We start from the raw sequence: 13284 nt of genomic DNA on the forward strand, positions 1-13284 counted from the left end.
TGGTTACAGTAACTAAACCCTCTCAAGTTTTGAGTTCATTAGCTGGTTGGGTTTTGTTTGTAGCTGAGTCTGTCTGCTCCGCAACCTGGAGGACCTCATTGTGTTTGCAGTTTCTGTGAGTTTTGTAGTTTTTTTTGGAAGCATTTCATTTATCAGTCCCTCCAGGATGCTGCCATGTCACTTTGGGATTATTGTGGCCAAAAACTCTCTCAGCAAGTTGCAGTTTTCACAAAGGACAGAGATTTAACTGTTAATATTTAAAGTCCAAAAAAACGATTTCAAGTACCTTGTTGGAATGGAACACTTAAATCAAATGAAATCAGAGGTCAAAGTGCAAAATGAATTCCACGTTAGTCATTCAATGTGAGTCCTTTACATAGGAGAAGAAAAGATGCTAATCTTTAGCGTCGTACATGTTTTCAGCTTCCATGTTCTTTGTTCCATGTTTGGTGAAACAGGAAGTTCGATTTGAATGGGGCTAAGACGATTGGTCAGAATCCAGCCGAGTTGCTGTCATTGGTCAGAAGAGAAGAAAATCGGGTCAGATCAACGGAAAAGTTGGCAAGAGCTGCGAGTCTGTTCAAAATTTGCAAATGTCGAGTGAATCCGCATTAATGGTTGCGATCTCAACGTCGCAACTTCCTGGAGGCACTGATTTCAAGTTTTAAAAGAGCGATCCGTCTCTGCAGCTTAGAGCTTTACAAAAAATGATCAAAAATTGGCCAGAAAGCCTCTGACGGGTGGATCTCTACGCTCAGCATGCCAGCGGGCGTTGTGGGGCGGGGCGGGGCTCTGGGGGCAGCCGTGTGTGTTTGGGAGTAGGTGGCTGGGCGGACAGCAGACTTACTGTCAGTGAGGCCTCCCGTCATGCCGGAAGGGGTCAGCGTGTTGCGCTGCTGCGGGTTGATGAGCTGGCTCACCGACGGCAGCTTGTTCACTTTTCCATGAGTCGGGGAGCTGGACCCGAAGGAGGTCGGGGACTGCATGGAGGTTCTGGAGCAGGAGAGAGAAGAGGCGAAGTGCTGTTAGCGACGCCTTCAGAATCTAAACACAAATCTTCCAGTCATGTCATATTACCTCGTGATTACTGTGGTTTTTGTGTTTTGTTTTCAATGACAGAAAAAGAATCAGATTCCAGTAGGAAAAGGCTTTTATTCCGTTTTATTATATTATGACAGAAGAGCGTGCAGAAGCCAGCAGGAGAAGCTGATCTGTTTCAAACAGAGAGGTCACATGGTGCACATCTCAAGCTTGATCTATTCGAAGCCGACTTCGAGGAAAAGTTCAAACGCACAAACTGTCCTGCAGTGGCTTTAGAAAACATGACCTGCATTAGCAGGTAGGTTTCAATCATACCCTCAAAAAATAGTTTGAGTCCAGCTCTCAGAACAACGCAAAGGCTCAAAACGTTTACTTCAGGAGTCTCAAATAGAATAAAAAAAAAGAAGAAGAAGAAGAAGAAGCAGCAATCAGGCTTTGTTCCTGTACAAACCTCAGCCTACCGGCTGAAAGATGGCAGCGCTTCACAAACAGCATGCAAAGTCAAGTCAAATGAGTCTGTCCAGCAAAACAAGCCCCACCACAGGATGGAGGAGGGACAGGAGAAAAAATAATACTAAAGTAGGCAGAGAGGAGGTCCGTGTAGGCCGGAGGAAGATGAAGATGAGGAGGAGTAGGAGGAGGAATGTGGAGCAGAGTTTCAGGAGGAGCTGCAGCGCCGCCTCTGCTCTCCTGCAGACTCCAGGAGCTGGCTGCCCAGACGGCTTTTTATCAGGCTGCAGGGAGGAACCAGAGACAAGAGAGAGAGCAGAAATAAGGGCTCAGCGCAGGAGGAGAGACAGAGAGAGAGAGGCAGAAAGAGAGAGAAACCCTGGAGTGGGCCAGAGGTGAAGAAAGCAGCAGGAAAATATTCACCAAACCTTTGGCTTCAGCAATTTACTTACTGCATTGCAGCTGCTGGCCAGAAGATGGCAGTGTGCGCACACAGAACAGGGCTTTTCACCACAGGGAGGCGATCAGTGTGAATGCAGACAGAACTGAAGTCATTTATGTACAATGGAGTGAAGAAGTGAGGAAAACCACAAACACACGAGACAAGCGGAGCTGAGAGGAACACGGTTCAGAAATCGCTGCGTGTTTCACTGCCAGGCAGCAGAAACACAGCTTGACCTCACAGCGTGACCTCACAGTGAGGCGGTAACCGTCTCCTGGTTGCCATGGGTCGAAGGCGTGTGAAGCACTCTGACTCTGCTGAAGCTGGCAGAGCAGCCGAAGGTGTTACCTCCAACCTGAGAACTTAAACGCCGCCTCTCGTTACCGTTCGGGTTTCTGGCTCCCGATTCGAGAGAAAACGAGACGGTAGGGAAGGAAAAACTGCCCCGGTTTAACGGCAGGCTTGCCCTCTGAGGGTGGCAACTTTGAGGGATTCTGGGTAAATTTCTGGATCGCTGCAGCGCTTCACCGGCAGCACGATCATTACCTTTATCTATCAAATCTGCTCGGTTAGTGGTGTTTAGCTGGAGTCACGCAGGAAAACATGCAGGTAGAAATGCACCAGGAACCAGCCGGTGACCAGAGAGCTGACATAAAGCTGCAGTACATCACTTTTGTCGAAAAATACAAAAAAAGTTTGTCTTTTTTACATATCAGTTAATAATATGTAAAATATTACATGTTATTCTGTGGCAACATGGAGGCAGCTTTAACAAATATGCTAAGTTACAAACTGCAGCTTTAAGTTCCTACATTAAAAGCTGGAACTGAAGTTTACAATCAGCAAAGCTAATGTCGCTATGCAGTAACATAAGAATTTACACTCAAAATACCACCTCTTTGTTTTAAAATAAGAATAAAAGCTCACTTTACAGCAAACGCTCTCTCACCCAGTGTGACGTCACCGCTAATAGAGACGACTTTATTTTCCATGTTTTTCATTCTGGCCGCTGAACAGAGACCAGAATTGGTTGAACTGGGTGGTGAAGGTCTGAGCCTGGCCACAAAGCTGATGGATGCTTTTCTACTGTTGCTGGAAAACTGTTTTGTTTCATTTCAGAACAAGCAGAGCTGGCACTCACTGTTTCTGAAGGAGGTTCTGCTGCTGCTGTCGGTACGACTCTATTGTGTGCTGGGGTAGGAACTGCATAAGTTCCAGAGATTCTTTGATTTTCACCAACATCTCATAGATTTCACGACCTTTGATCTGCAGCGGACAAAACAAAATCAGAGCGAGTTAGAAAGCAGTTCAGAGGTCAGAACACAGTTTTACTCTATAATTTATAGACTTACAGGTAAACAAAACACTTCCTCATCTGTAGATCTTCTCTTCTTGATGGTGGACATCTGGATGCTTTGGGAAATCTGGCGGTAAGCTGGAAAAGAGCAGGAAAACCAAAGCGGAGTGAATGGAAAGCCGTGGCATGTTGGACACTCGCGCTGAGGCAGAACAGGAGGAAGGATGGAGCAGGGCAGCAGGCAGAGGGGATGCTAACGCTAGCGCTAACATTCCCGCAGTGTTAGTGGTTGAGGCTCCTGGACACGATCAGCACGTCACGTAAAGCCAAAGCTCATCAGCCCGCCACCAGCCCCCGGCCCTACTTACGGCGCTTCGTACCCTCACTGCTCTTTGAGTTATCCGTTACGTGCTGCTTGCGGATGCTGTCCTCGTCTGCCTTCCGGTCTCGGCCCGGGCAGGCGCAGATCCGGGCCTCGAAGCAGCGGCGGCCCAGAACCTGTCCACTGGGAGGGGGACATGGAGACTCTGTCAGACACAAGGTGAGCGAACGGCAGCAGCTGCCGGAGAGGACGGAGCGGCGTCTCTTACTCTCTGGTCTCCAAGGTGACGATGATGAGGATGGGGCGCCGGTTCATTCCGCCCACGCAGCTCGAGTTGCACATAAAATTATACAAGATGGTTGTGAATTCTGTCCCGACCTGAAGAGGGGAAACAAAGACAGAGAGATTGGACTTTTTAAATCTCTTTTAAAAATACGTTTGTCACACTTCGACTCATCTTGTTTTCTGTAGCTCTATGTTAACTCATAGTTTTAATGTGTTTTATGTCATTGATTTGGTGTAAACTGTCAAGCACTTTGGTCCACTGATGTTTTCAAGGTGCTTTTCTAATAAATATGACAAAATACTGATTTATTCTTATTTTACGTTGAGCTGTAGCCTTTGATTTCAATCCGGGCAGATGGATTATAAAAGCTGCTGCTATATATTCAAACTAAATATTTAGCATTTCCTCACAAAGCCTTAGAACACCATAAAGATGAACCTTTTCATAACCCCTATGTATTTTATTTAATAGACCAAAACTAGTGCATCATTTTGAAGGGATTGAAAAACTTTTGGCACCTTCTCTGTTAGGAGTGGAGTGATTTCTATTCAGCCCCTCCTGAGTCAGCACTGTAAATAGCTGAAGCCCAGTGAGATTGGATGGAGAACTTTTTCAAGTCTCAAATGGATTTGGTCATTTGAACAAATCTTCTTTGATCTGTTGTGGTTTTGGCTGCCCGTCTAAAGTCATCCAGTCTCTCCAGGCTGGAACAAGATGCTTCCACCACCATCTTTGTGCTGCTAGATTTCTAAAATCAAATAAAGTTGCTATTTTTCCAATCAGATTCACTTCTTCTGCATTTCTGCTGCTCCCCCAAAGCCGTCAACCTTTAGATACCGTCGGCCTCCTGCTTGCCACTCTCCAAAGGCCAAAAGTAAAAAAATGAACTTTTCAGATTTTTCCATCTGTAAGCATCGTTAAAACCATCTTTCACGCAGTTTGTATTTATAAAGTGGCAAACCGTTGGAAAAGCTTGAAGGTCTCCTCACCTGTGGAGGCTCGTATGGAACTAGTACACTCTGTCTCCCGGTGATGGTGTCCTCCAGGTACTGGGCGTGGCTGTTTCCCTCCACGCGGATCAGGTGGCTCGGCGGCGCGATCTGACCTGGAAGCGGCGCCGTCAGGGTCATTAAAACGCTTCGCACCAACAACAATCACAGAGTGTGAGGTCTGGGACTGACCGTCGTTGAACTCGCGGCTCAGCTCGTGGTTCGGGCAGCGCTTCACCACCTCGGTCACGTGTTCGGCTTTTTTGTAGACAGGCATGGCCCGGATGACGGCCCCCTGCGGAGGAGGGGTCAGCACTTTGATCTGGATGGGACAGGTCTTGGCAATCTGGCAGTAGAGCTTCTTTAGGTCTGTCGAGTACTGAAACATAAAAACAGAGGTGGAAATGAACATTAGTTTGGGCCACACCAAGATTATAAATGTCCTTAAAGGGCCGGCTGTGGTAGAATGCATTAAGAAAACTATCCGTTAAAATATTAAGATTAATCTCTGTGTTAGATTAGTAACATCTTAAACAGTAATCATCCAGAACAACTTTTCACATTGATGTAACTTAGTTTAGAGAAGACAACTTAAAGCTTAAACTGTCAATGTGGCCCTTTGTTGGCGGGCCGGTTTGGCCTGCAGGCCTCGTGTTTGACACCTGTGCATCAGAACATTTGAACAAACAGGAAATATCATCTGCACTGCAAAAACACAAACTCTTATCAAGTATTTTCTGTCTAGTTTCCAGCGCAATATCTTAGTACACTCAAAACAAGACAAAACTAACTTGTAAGTAAGTTATTGATGATTATTTGACTTAAAACATTTTAAACATGAAATAATCTGCTGGTGGAACAAGTACGTTTCTTTTTAAGTCCATATTAATAAATTATTGACTTAAAACAAGCTTCTACAGTCATGCTGAAACTAACTTACTTTATCTGTAAGTTAGTTTTGTCTTATTTCAAGTATTAAGATATTTGCACAAAAAATGAAATACTTGGTAACACTTTGTTATACTTTGTAAGGAGATAGTTTTTGCAGTGCGGAAGGAAAACTCGTCTCTGTTCTTAGATTTTACAGTTTGCGTTTATTATCTCCAACAGATTCATCTTGGAACACCTGTTGCCCCGACTGAACACTTCTGGTTCTTCCCTGAGGCAAAAAGTGCAAAACGCAACACTGTGATTATGACCTACATAAATAAACACACACATAGAGAGAGACAGAGGAGGTTTGGTGACAACAAGTGTGTATTGGCAACCTTAAAAGTGTCATACAGAGAGCCTGTGGGACTTCCGCCATAAAATGGACCCCTCCAGGAGTAATTAGACGGGGGCCCTGGCTTTGATCAGAGTTCTGCTGACGCATCTGACGGCTACTCATCATACAGAGCAGCGCTTGTGAAGTGGCTGCCATGCTCCAGCTACATATTAGGCCGGGTGCAGATCTGACTTGTGCGCTTGGCTGGAAATGAATCGCTTTCAGGTCTGAGTGCAGGAGTGGAGGACTAATCGCACGATCCGCCCGTGACCGATGCCGAAATACGATGGTTGCTCAAACACAAGCTGGCCCGCGTTCAACTTGGCAAGCTTCACGGTCATAAATAATGGATGTGCCTTGATCCCTGGCACTGCTGGGATTGATAAGCAGTAAGCCATCAGAAAAGACTGAATTGTTACTAATAGGCACAACCCAACTGTGTAAACAAACCATTCAAATCACTGCTGTGTAAGCAGGGCCTTAAATCCCTCTGTGTGCAGAAGACACAGGCTGGGGGTGGAGGTGAATATTTCCTTGTCAGAGAGAGAGGAAAGAAAAAAAGAAAAGAAAAAGCGCCAGCGGCTGTGTTTGGAAATGCAAACAAACATGAAATTCCTCCTCTATTAAGTGTAATTCCAGTGAATCAGGGAACTCATCCCAGTACCAGGATATGTTAAAGTAAATTTTCCCCAACGTAGCACAAACACACCTGACTCCATGCAAAACCTGTTTTCTTATTGACTTCAACTCAACCAGCAGGTTCTGATTTACTGAAATCAGTGCCTCATACAGGTTTCTGTGGGATTTTGTCACACTGCGACTGCAAGCATCACTTTGTTTTACAGTGAATAATTGGGAAGCGAAAAGGAAAAACTATATAGTTTTAAAATTTCCTTTTGTATCCCTGCCAGTACCTTTGACACGCGTTATCTTGGGTTTAATCTGAACTCTTTGATCTACATGATCCCATGCTGCAAAAACACAAAATTATAGTTTTGGTCTCGTTCCTAGTTTAAATATCTCAGCACATTTAACTTACATATGTATTTTCAGCAAGACATAAGGGCTTCTTTTAAGTCAGTAATCTGTTAATATTGATTTAAAAAAATACTGGATCAACCAGCAATTACTTTACTTATAACAAAACATTTTCTTGTTTTATAGGTGAAGTCTTTTTTTTTTTTTTGTTGCAATATTAAGAAATTGTTGACTTAAAACAAGTTCCCTTTTCTTGCAAAAAGTTAGTTTTGTCTTATTTCAAGAGTAGAAAGATATTTGCACTAGAAAGCAAACCAAAAACACTTGGTAAAGTTTTGTGTTTTTTCAGTGCTTTGCAGTGTTTTTTCTTCACAACTTTTCGGGAGCTGTGAATCTCTGCAGCTCCTCCAGAGTTACCTACAGGCTACAGCGTTAAAATATTGCAATATTTCTGCAGATTTTCTACGTTTATTGACGGACTGAATTTCCAACTGGTTTCACTGGATTTTAGTTACGGTGCGTCAGAGTAAAGGGGGGTTAATACGCAGCCTAACTCTGCTTTAAACTTCATCACAACTTTCTCTCTAACCCGCCCGCTGCTCTCTTCGGTCTTCATGTCGCTGCTTGTTCACTAATGTTCTCTAACAAGCCAAACAGTTGGATTTATACTGAGATTAAATCACCCACTGGTAGTTTAAATTAACATTTATAGATTGGGCAAATTACAAAAGCAAACCATTCACTGGGCTTTTTGCAAGTACTGTACGTTTAAATGTAGGCGGGGATGAATTCATAAATGCACACCACACTTTTCAGATATTTTTTTAAAAAAGTTAAGTTGATAACCACATTTAATCTTTACTGCACATTTATCTGCTATTCAACTTTTTATCAAATAGCAAAACTTAAAGTTGTAAGAGCAGTTTTGTGAGATTCATATGACCTTGAGTATTTTTTTAGTCTAGTTTCTATTGCAATGAGACAAAACTAACTGACAAGAAACGTTTTTTCCAAAATGTAGAAGATTTTTTTCCTAAGTGAAGTAACCTGCCAGTAGCATCAACATTTAGAGATGAGTAACTTAAAAACTCCTATATCTTGCAAAAACAACAAAAATAAGTCACTTGTAAGTTTGTTTTGTCTCATTTCAAGTGAGATTCGAACTCTAAACTAGACCAAAATTACTTGGCAAGACTTTGTGTTTTTGCAGTTCAGGAATGGCGACTTAAAACCCTAAGCACAGTTCAGGCTCTGTGACATGCATGTCAACACGACGGCTGAACTGATTCTTCCTTAAAATCAAAGCGATTTTCTAAAACCACCGCTTCTGAAGAAGTAGGAAAAAAAAACAAAAGAAAAAAAGAAGTTAAGATAAATAGTGGTGCTTGTCCCCTCGCCTCTAACCTGATACTCCCCGTACGCCTCTGTCAATCAGCTAAATGAGGTGGAGAAGCCAAACGCAGGCGAGGAAAAACAGAAAAAGAGGGCCAAGGATTAGGAGGCGAAAAAAAAGAAAGGAAAAAAATGATCATTTAATGGTGTGATCACAGGGAGGATTTATGTAGCAAAAACAACATGAGGTGATGCACAATGATCCAATCAGAGATGTTTGAAGCAGTTTGTTTAGATGATCTTAAACCTTAGCGTTTACGCGCCGTCCTATGCAAAGCACACACACACACAGCCCCACACACACCGCACAGGAAATCATCCCAGCCCTCCAGCTACAAACTTTTAAGAGTACAACTATGTGTGCTGCTGCTGGTGTGTGTGTGTGTGTTTGCTGTGCAGAGAGCGAGCGCAGAGGCTGCTGCTGAGAGCGTTCAGGGTGGAGGAGGACGGCGAGTTGACTGATGGGATCCAGTGGCTCACACAGGGCGCGGTGCTCAGGTGTTAACGTGTAATTATGGGCCTTTCATTGGTCACAATGTGAATTACACAGGCGAGGAACAACACGGCCGCACAATGCAGAGAGCCACTTAATCACAATCATTTGAAAGAAAGAAAAGAAAAAACTGTTGGTGGGAATCGCGGGTGATTGGCCCGCCGGACATCCAACACGTGGCGCGACCAAAAGAAACGAAGGCAGCAAATGCACTGCTGCTGCTAAACTAGTGCTGGCAGAAAACTGCAAAAGGAGAGTTTGCAGGAATATGCTGTTACTTTCTAAATCCTGCTGAAGTTCCCCCTGACAAGGAAAGAGGGAGAGAAGAAGAGAGAAAGAGAGACTTCCTCTGCAGCGCAGGTTGAGGCAGGCCCACAGCTGTAGCGTTCTTCTCTCCCTGACAGGCGCTGCGGGCGCATGCAGGAGTCAAGTCCTGACAAACATCAGGCCTTAAACAAGCACTGTTTGGCGCCTCTGGTCTTGTCTTCTTCATTCCTGACATGTCATGTCATGCCTGGAGCGTCTTCCAAACCTGTTTAAATCAACAATAATCCAAAAAGCTGCTTTCCCCCCCCCTTTCCCTTCCCCTCTTTCCTTCTTTTCCTGCTTTTTGAGGAGCAGAAGCAAAGAAACCGCTTCTTTATTTAAAGAAATTGAATGTTTTAGAGGACCGTATCCATCCCCCCAAAAAGAGAAGCGTTTGCCGGTCGTCAGCAGAACTTATCTTGACCAACCGATCATGTGATGACAAGCGTCCCGAGGCGAACCTGTACGCTGCCCTGTGGCCGCTCGTAGTCAGAGGGTCCAATGCACATCACTCTCCTGCTCACTTCTCTCCATCCTGCACTCTTTTTTGCTTAAAAATAAGCAATAGAGCAACTATAAAAACCCAATGTATATTCATTTAGGAAAAAAGAAAAGGTAAAACTGTTAGTATTGCTTAAAATTATTTCCAAAATCTATTTTGCTTGGTGGGACTGTAAAGTAGAATATTCTATGAGGTAAGATGTTTAAGGTTTTTTTAATCAGGTCGTTGTTGAAAATAATTCTCAATCAACTTACCTGATTAAATAAAGGTGATATAAAAAATTTTAAAATCTGGTTTAAGCAACTAACTGTATTAATTGTTACACTTCAAAAACACAAACTCTCATCAAGTATTATGGGGTAGTTTCTAATCCAGATGTCTCAGTTCACTTGAAATAAGACAAAACTAATTCACCAGTAACTTTTCTGCAAAATGTAGGAACTTTTTTTTATATCAATGACTCTTTGTTTTGATGAAAAAGTGACAGATTTTTTTCACTTATTACAAGACATTTCATCCATGTTAGGAGTTAAATAATCTGCCATTGGAACTGGCACTTGTTCATCAATATTAAGCAATTACTGACTCAAACTCATATCTTTCTAAAAAAGTTTAGTCTAATTTCAAGTACACAAAGATATTTGAAATAGAAACTACACAAGAAGTACTGGGTGAGATTTTGTGTTTTTGCAGGGTAACAATTGTTTCCCTGGCTGATTCCTTGACTTTTCTATCATTGCCGTTTTTCTTTTTCTTCGAGTTGTCCAGCAAATATTTTTGTGTTTTTGATGTGTAAAGTGTAAAAAAAAAAATCAATAATATTTGCAAAAAAGTTTTTTTTTTTAAAGGAAGTACATTCCGAGTAAAAAAACAGCTAAACAAAGCCACGCAGCACCGACCCCCAAAGAAAAAAATAAATTGACTCTGGTAATTGTAGCTGCAGAAGAATGTGCTTTTCCATGACGATCATGGAGAGATCCCAAAGCTGTCATAAAACTTTTCCAACTCTGCCTTGGAAGAAAGAAGAAGAAGAAAAAAATTCCCCCTCCACCTCTTTTCCCATCTGCGGCTCTCAAGGCTCTCTCTCTCCGTGCGATGGGCGAGTCGTGACAAGCTCGTTGACACAAACAAGTCTCGGCCCAATTTCGTGAGGCGTGGGACGGGCCCACAGATGTTCCAGGGACAAGCTGCGTCTTGCTGCCTTTCGCTGGAACACTCTTCTCTTTGAGCATTCACAGCCTGTCCTCCTCCTGCGGCGCAATGTGAGATGCAGCCATCAAGCTTAACTCTCCTCAAAAAGACAGAGCCCTCTGCGAGAGCACAGGGTTCAGGAAAGAGGCACACGGTATTTACACAAGTATTACCTAAAGGCCGTCAATCCATTACTGTAATCCCCCCTTGAGCTCCGCGGCGGCCCACCGATAGCCCGGACTCAGGCCGCTTTCTGACGGCGGCGGATAATACACACAGCAAACACCACCAATCTTTCGCCCTGACAATGGTCGCCTCATTTGCTACACTCCATTAATTCAGAAAAAAAGGAGATAAAACTGCTTATTTGTTTGACCTTTCTGCTTTTAATCTGACCCATTAGGTCGGAGGCTGCCGGCGCTGCGGGGGGGGAAACGCGTGGGAGACGTTCTGGGAAGGGTTGACGAGTTGTGCATGTTTGCGTGTGTGTGTGTGTCACACTCATCCTAGACAGGAAGAGGTTAAGGTGTGGGTTAGGGATTAGGTGTGTCTCCGTAAGAACAGTCATCAAAAAGTACAGTACACAGTCCATTAAGTCCCGTGGAAGATCCCACAAGTCTTCAAAAAAAAAAGAAAAAAGAAAGAAAAGAAAAAAGGGGCATTAGTGGATCTGTGCAGCACCGGTGACATCTTCGGTGGCTCTCTGCCATCTGTCCGTCAGTCAGTCCAGCCGTTGAGCTATCGGGCTCAGATTAAGGAGAGCTTTGAGGCAGAGCTCCTGAGATCAGGAGAGGGAGGCTCCTTTAAGACAAGAAGCAACGCTGTAAACGCTCGTCTTTCAGGACGAGGCTGAAAAAAAAGGGCTACCTGTGAGGCCAGCCAGGAAAAAAATAAATACAAAAATCAGCCCGGCAAAAAAATATAATTACTTGGAGCAGAGCTGTCATGGCTGATGAATGTTATCAGTCCCATTAGGATTAAGACTCAGGTTGAAAGCTGGCAAACGTGACAACATGTCTGCACCTCTGTAGTGTTGAACTAATGTCAAATTTAATAACATCTAAAACATTTTTTCAGCTAATAAATTTATTAACCTTCTAGAAAGAAAAAAAATACAGAAAAAAAGGCTAAATCCTGGTTGAATAAGTGTGCATACCCCTAAACTAAATGTTTGATGACCCTTTATTTGTTTTAAGCATTCGCTTTTCTTTCTCCATCTTAAATTTATAATACTTGTACACTGTACTTGCAAAACCTGAGCATGAATTTCGCTGCAGGTGATAATTTTCTCTCAGGTTTAGCTCTGCACTCCGGTTAAAAGCTTTTGATTTCCTCCTATGAAGCCCTGAGCTGGTCATTTGGATGCATGTTTGTCTGTTTATAAAAATCCATATTTATCCGGCAGACACCTGAAGGGCTGTGAACAAAACCAGACCGGAGTGTGGAACCATTCATAACTTCATTCACTCCGGCTTCATCCAGAGGAGCGCAAGAACAATGATTGGAACAATTTACAAAAAAAAAAAAAAAAAAAAAAAAAAAACTCTCAAAGTATAAGTATCAACCTTAATCAGTTCAGTAAAAATGAGTTAATGATCATTGTAACTGGTATTAAAAACCTTGTGTGTTATGGTAAGTTTAGTCAGTATGAACATGGTTGTATTTCTGTTCATAAATTTTTTTTTCTCTGTTGACATTAATTTCTGTCTTCTGCTGCAAATTCGTTCTCAATCAATTCACTTGTTTAAATGAAGGCTAAATAAAAAACACAAAGCCCAGAGCATGCTGGCGCCACCACTGTGCTTTACGGTGGGTATGGAGTTCTTTCGGTGATGCTCAATGTTTTTGTGCCGAAGCACACCTTACTGAACTACATTCTGCAACAAGGTTTTGGGACCAAATCCTGACGGATACATTTGTATAAAGGGATTGTTGTAAACATTTGCATAAATGTAAACTGTGACTTCAGCTACAAGAAGGCAAATATTAACAACTTTGTTGCAAGATAAAGAAAGGCTTCAACAAGATATTCTCTTTTAGGATGTGCACTATTACAAAGTTTTTGCAGCTTTCGTTTTTGAATTTTTGAGTCCCTTTTAAGTTACTTTGCATTTGATACAATCCCAAAGACTCAAACTTAAAACAAGAAATGTTGAACTTTTAAATGATATTCATATGCAAATCAGTAAGTACTAGGTCAAGGTGTTTGTTGGAGTGTAACAACATTCAGACCGAACCAACCAGTCTTGCATCATGATGTGTTGTGACTCTGGCACTCAGGCTGTTTCCCCGTGTGAAGTCAGTGATGGGATGTGTAGTAAAGCAGGC

At 42.9% G+C, this 13284-nt stretch overlaps 1 protein-coding gene across 7 annotated transcripts in view; it reads right to left on the reverse strand.

The window, feature by feature from the left end:
- The window catches only part of tp63 (tumor protein p63), a 38360-nt gene that overhangs the window by 2482 nt on the left and 22594 nt on the right, over positions 1–13284 (reverse strand). For 4 of the 7 annotated variants that reach the window (XM_055020082.1, XM_055020126.1, XM_055020099.1 and 1 more), the window contains 7 exons: positions 5020–5206; positions 4828–4943; positions 3821–3930; positions 3599–3735; positions 3286–3368; positions 3075–3199; positions 848–993 (listed from right to left, as the gene is read on the reverse strand). In XM_055020082.1, the coding sequence (XP_054876057.1) occupies positions 848–993; positions 3075–3199; positions 3286–3368; positions 3599–3735; positions 3821–3930; positions 4828–4943; positions 5020–5206 (904 nt within the window). Of the gene's footprint in view, positions 1–847; positions 994–1137; positions 1776–3074; positions 3200–3285; positions 3369–3598; positions 3736–3820; positions 3931–4827; positions 4944–5019; positions 5207–13284 lie in introns of those variants that run through there. The other 3 variants (XM_055020091.1, XM_055020108.1, XM_055020133.1) reach the window with 2 other exon arrangements.

This window comes from Poeciliopsis prolifica, unplaced genomic scaffold (genome assembly GCF_027474105.1).
Source record: "Poeciliopsis prolifica strain line A6 unplaced genomic scaffold, Auburn_PproV2 SCAFFOLD002, whole genome shotgun sequence".
In the NCBI taxonomy this organism is placed as follows: domain Eukaryota; kingdom Metazoa; phylum Chordata; class Actinopteri; order Cyprinodontiformes; family Poeciliidae; genus Poeciliopsis; species Poeciliopsis prolifica.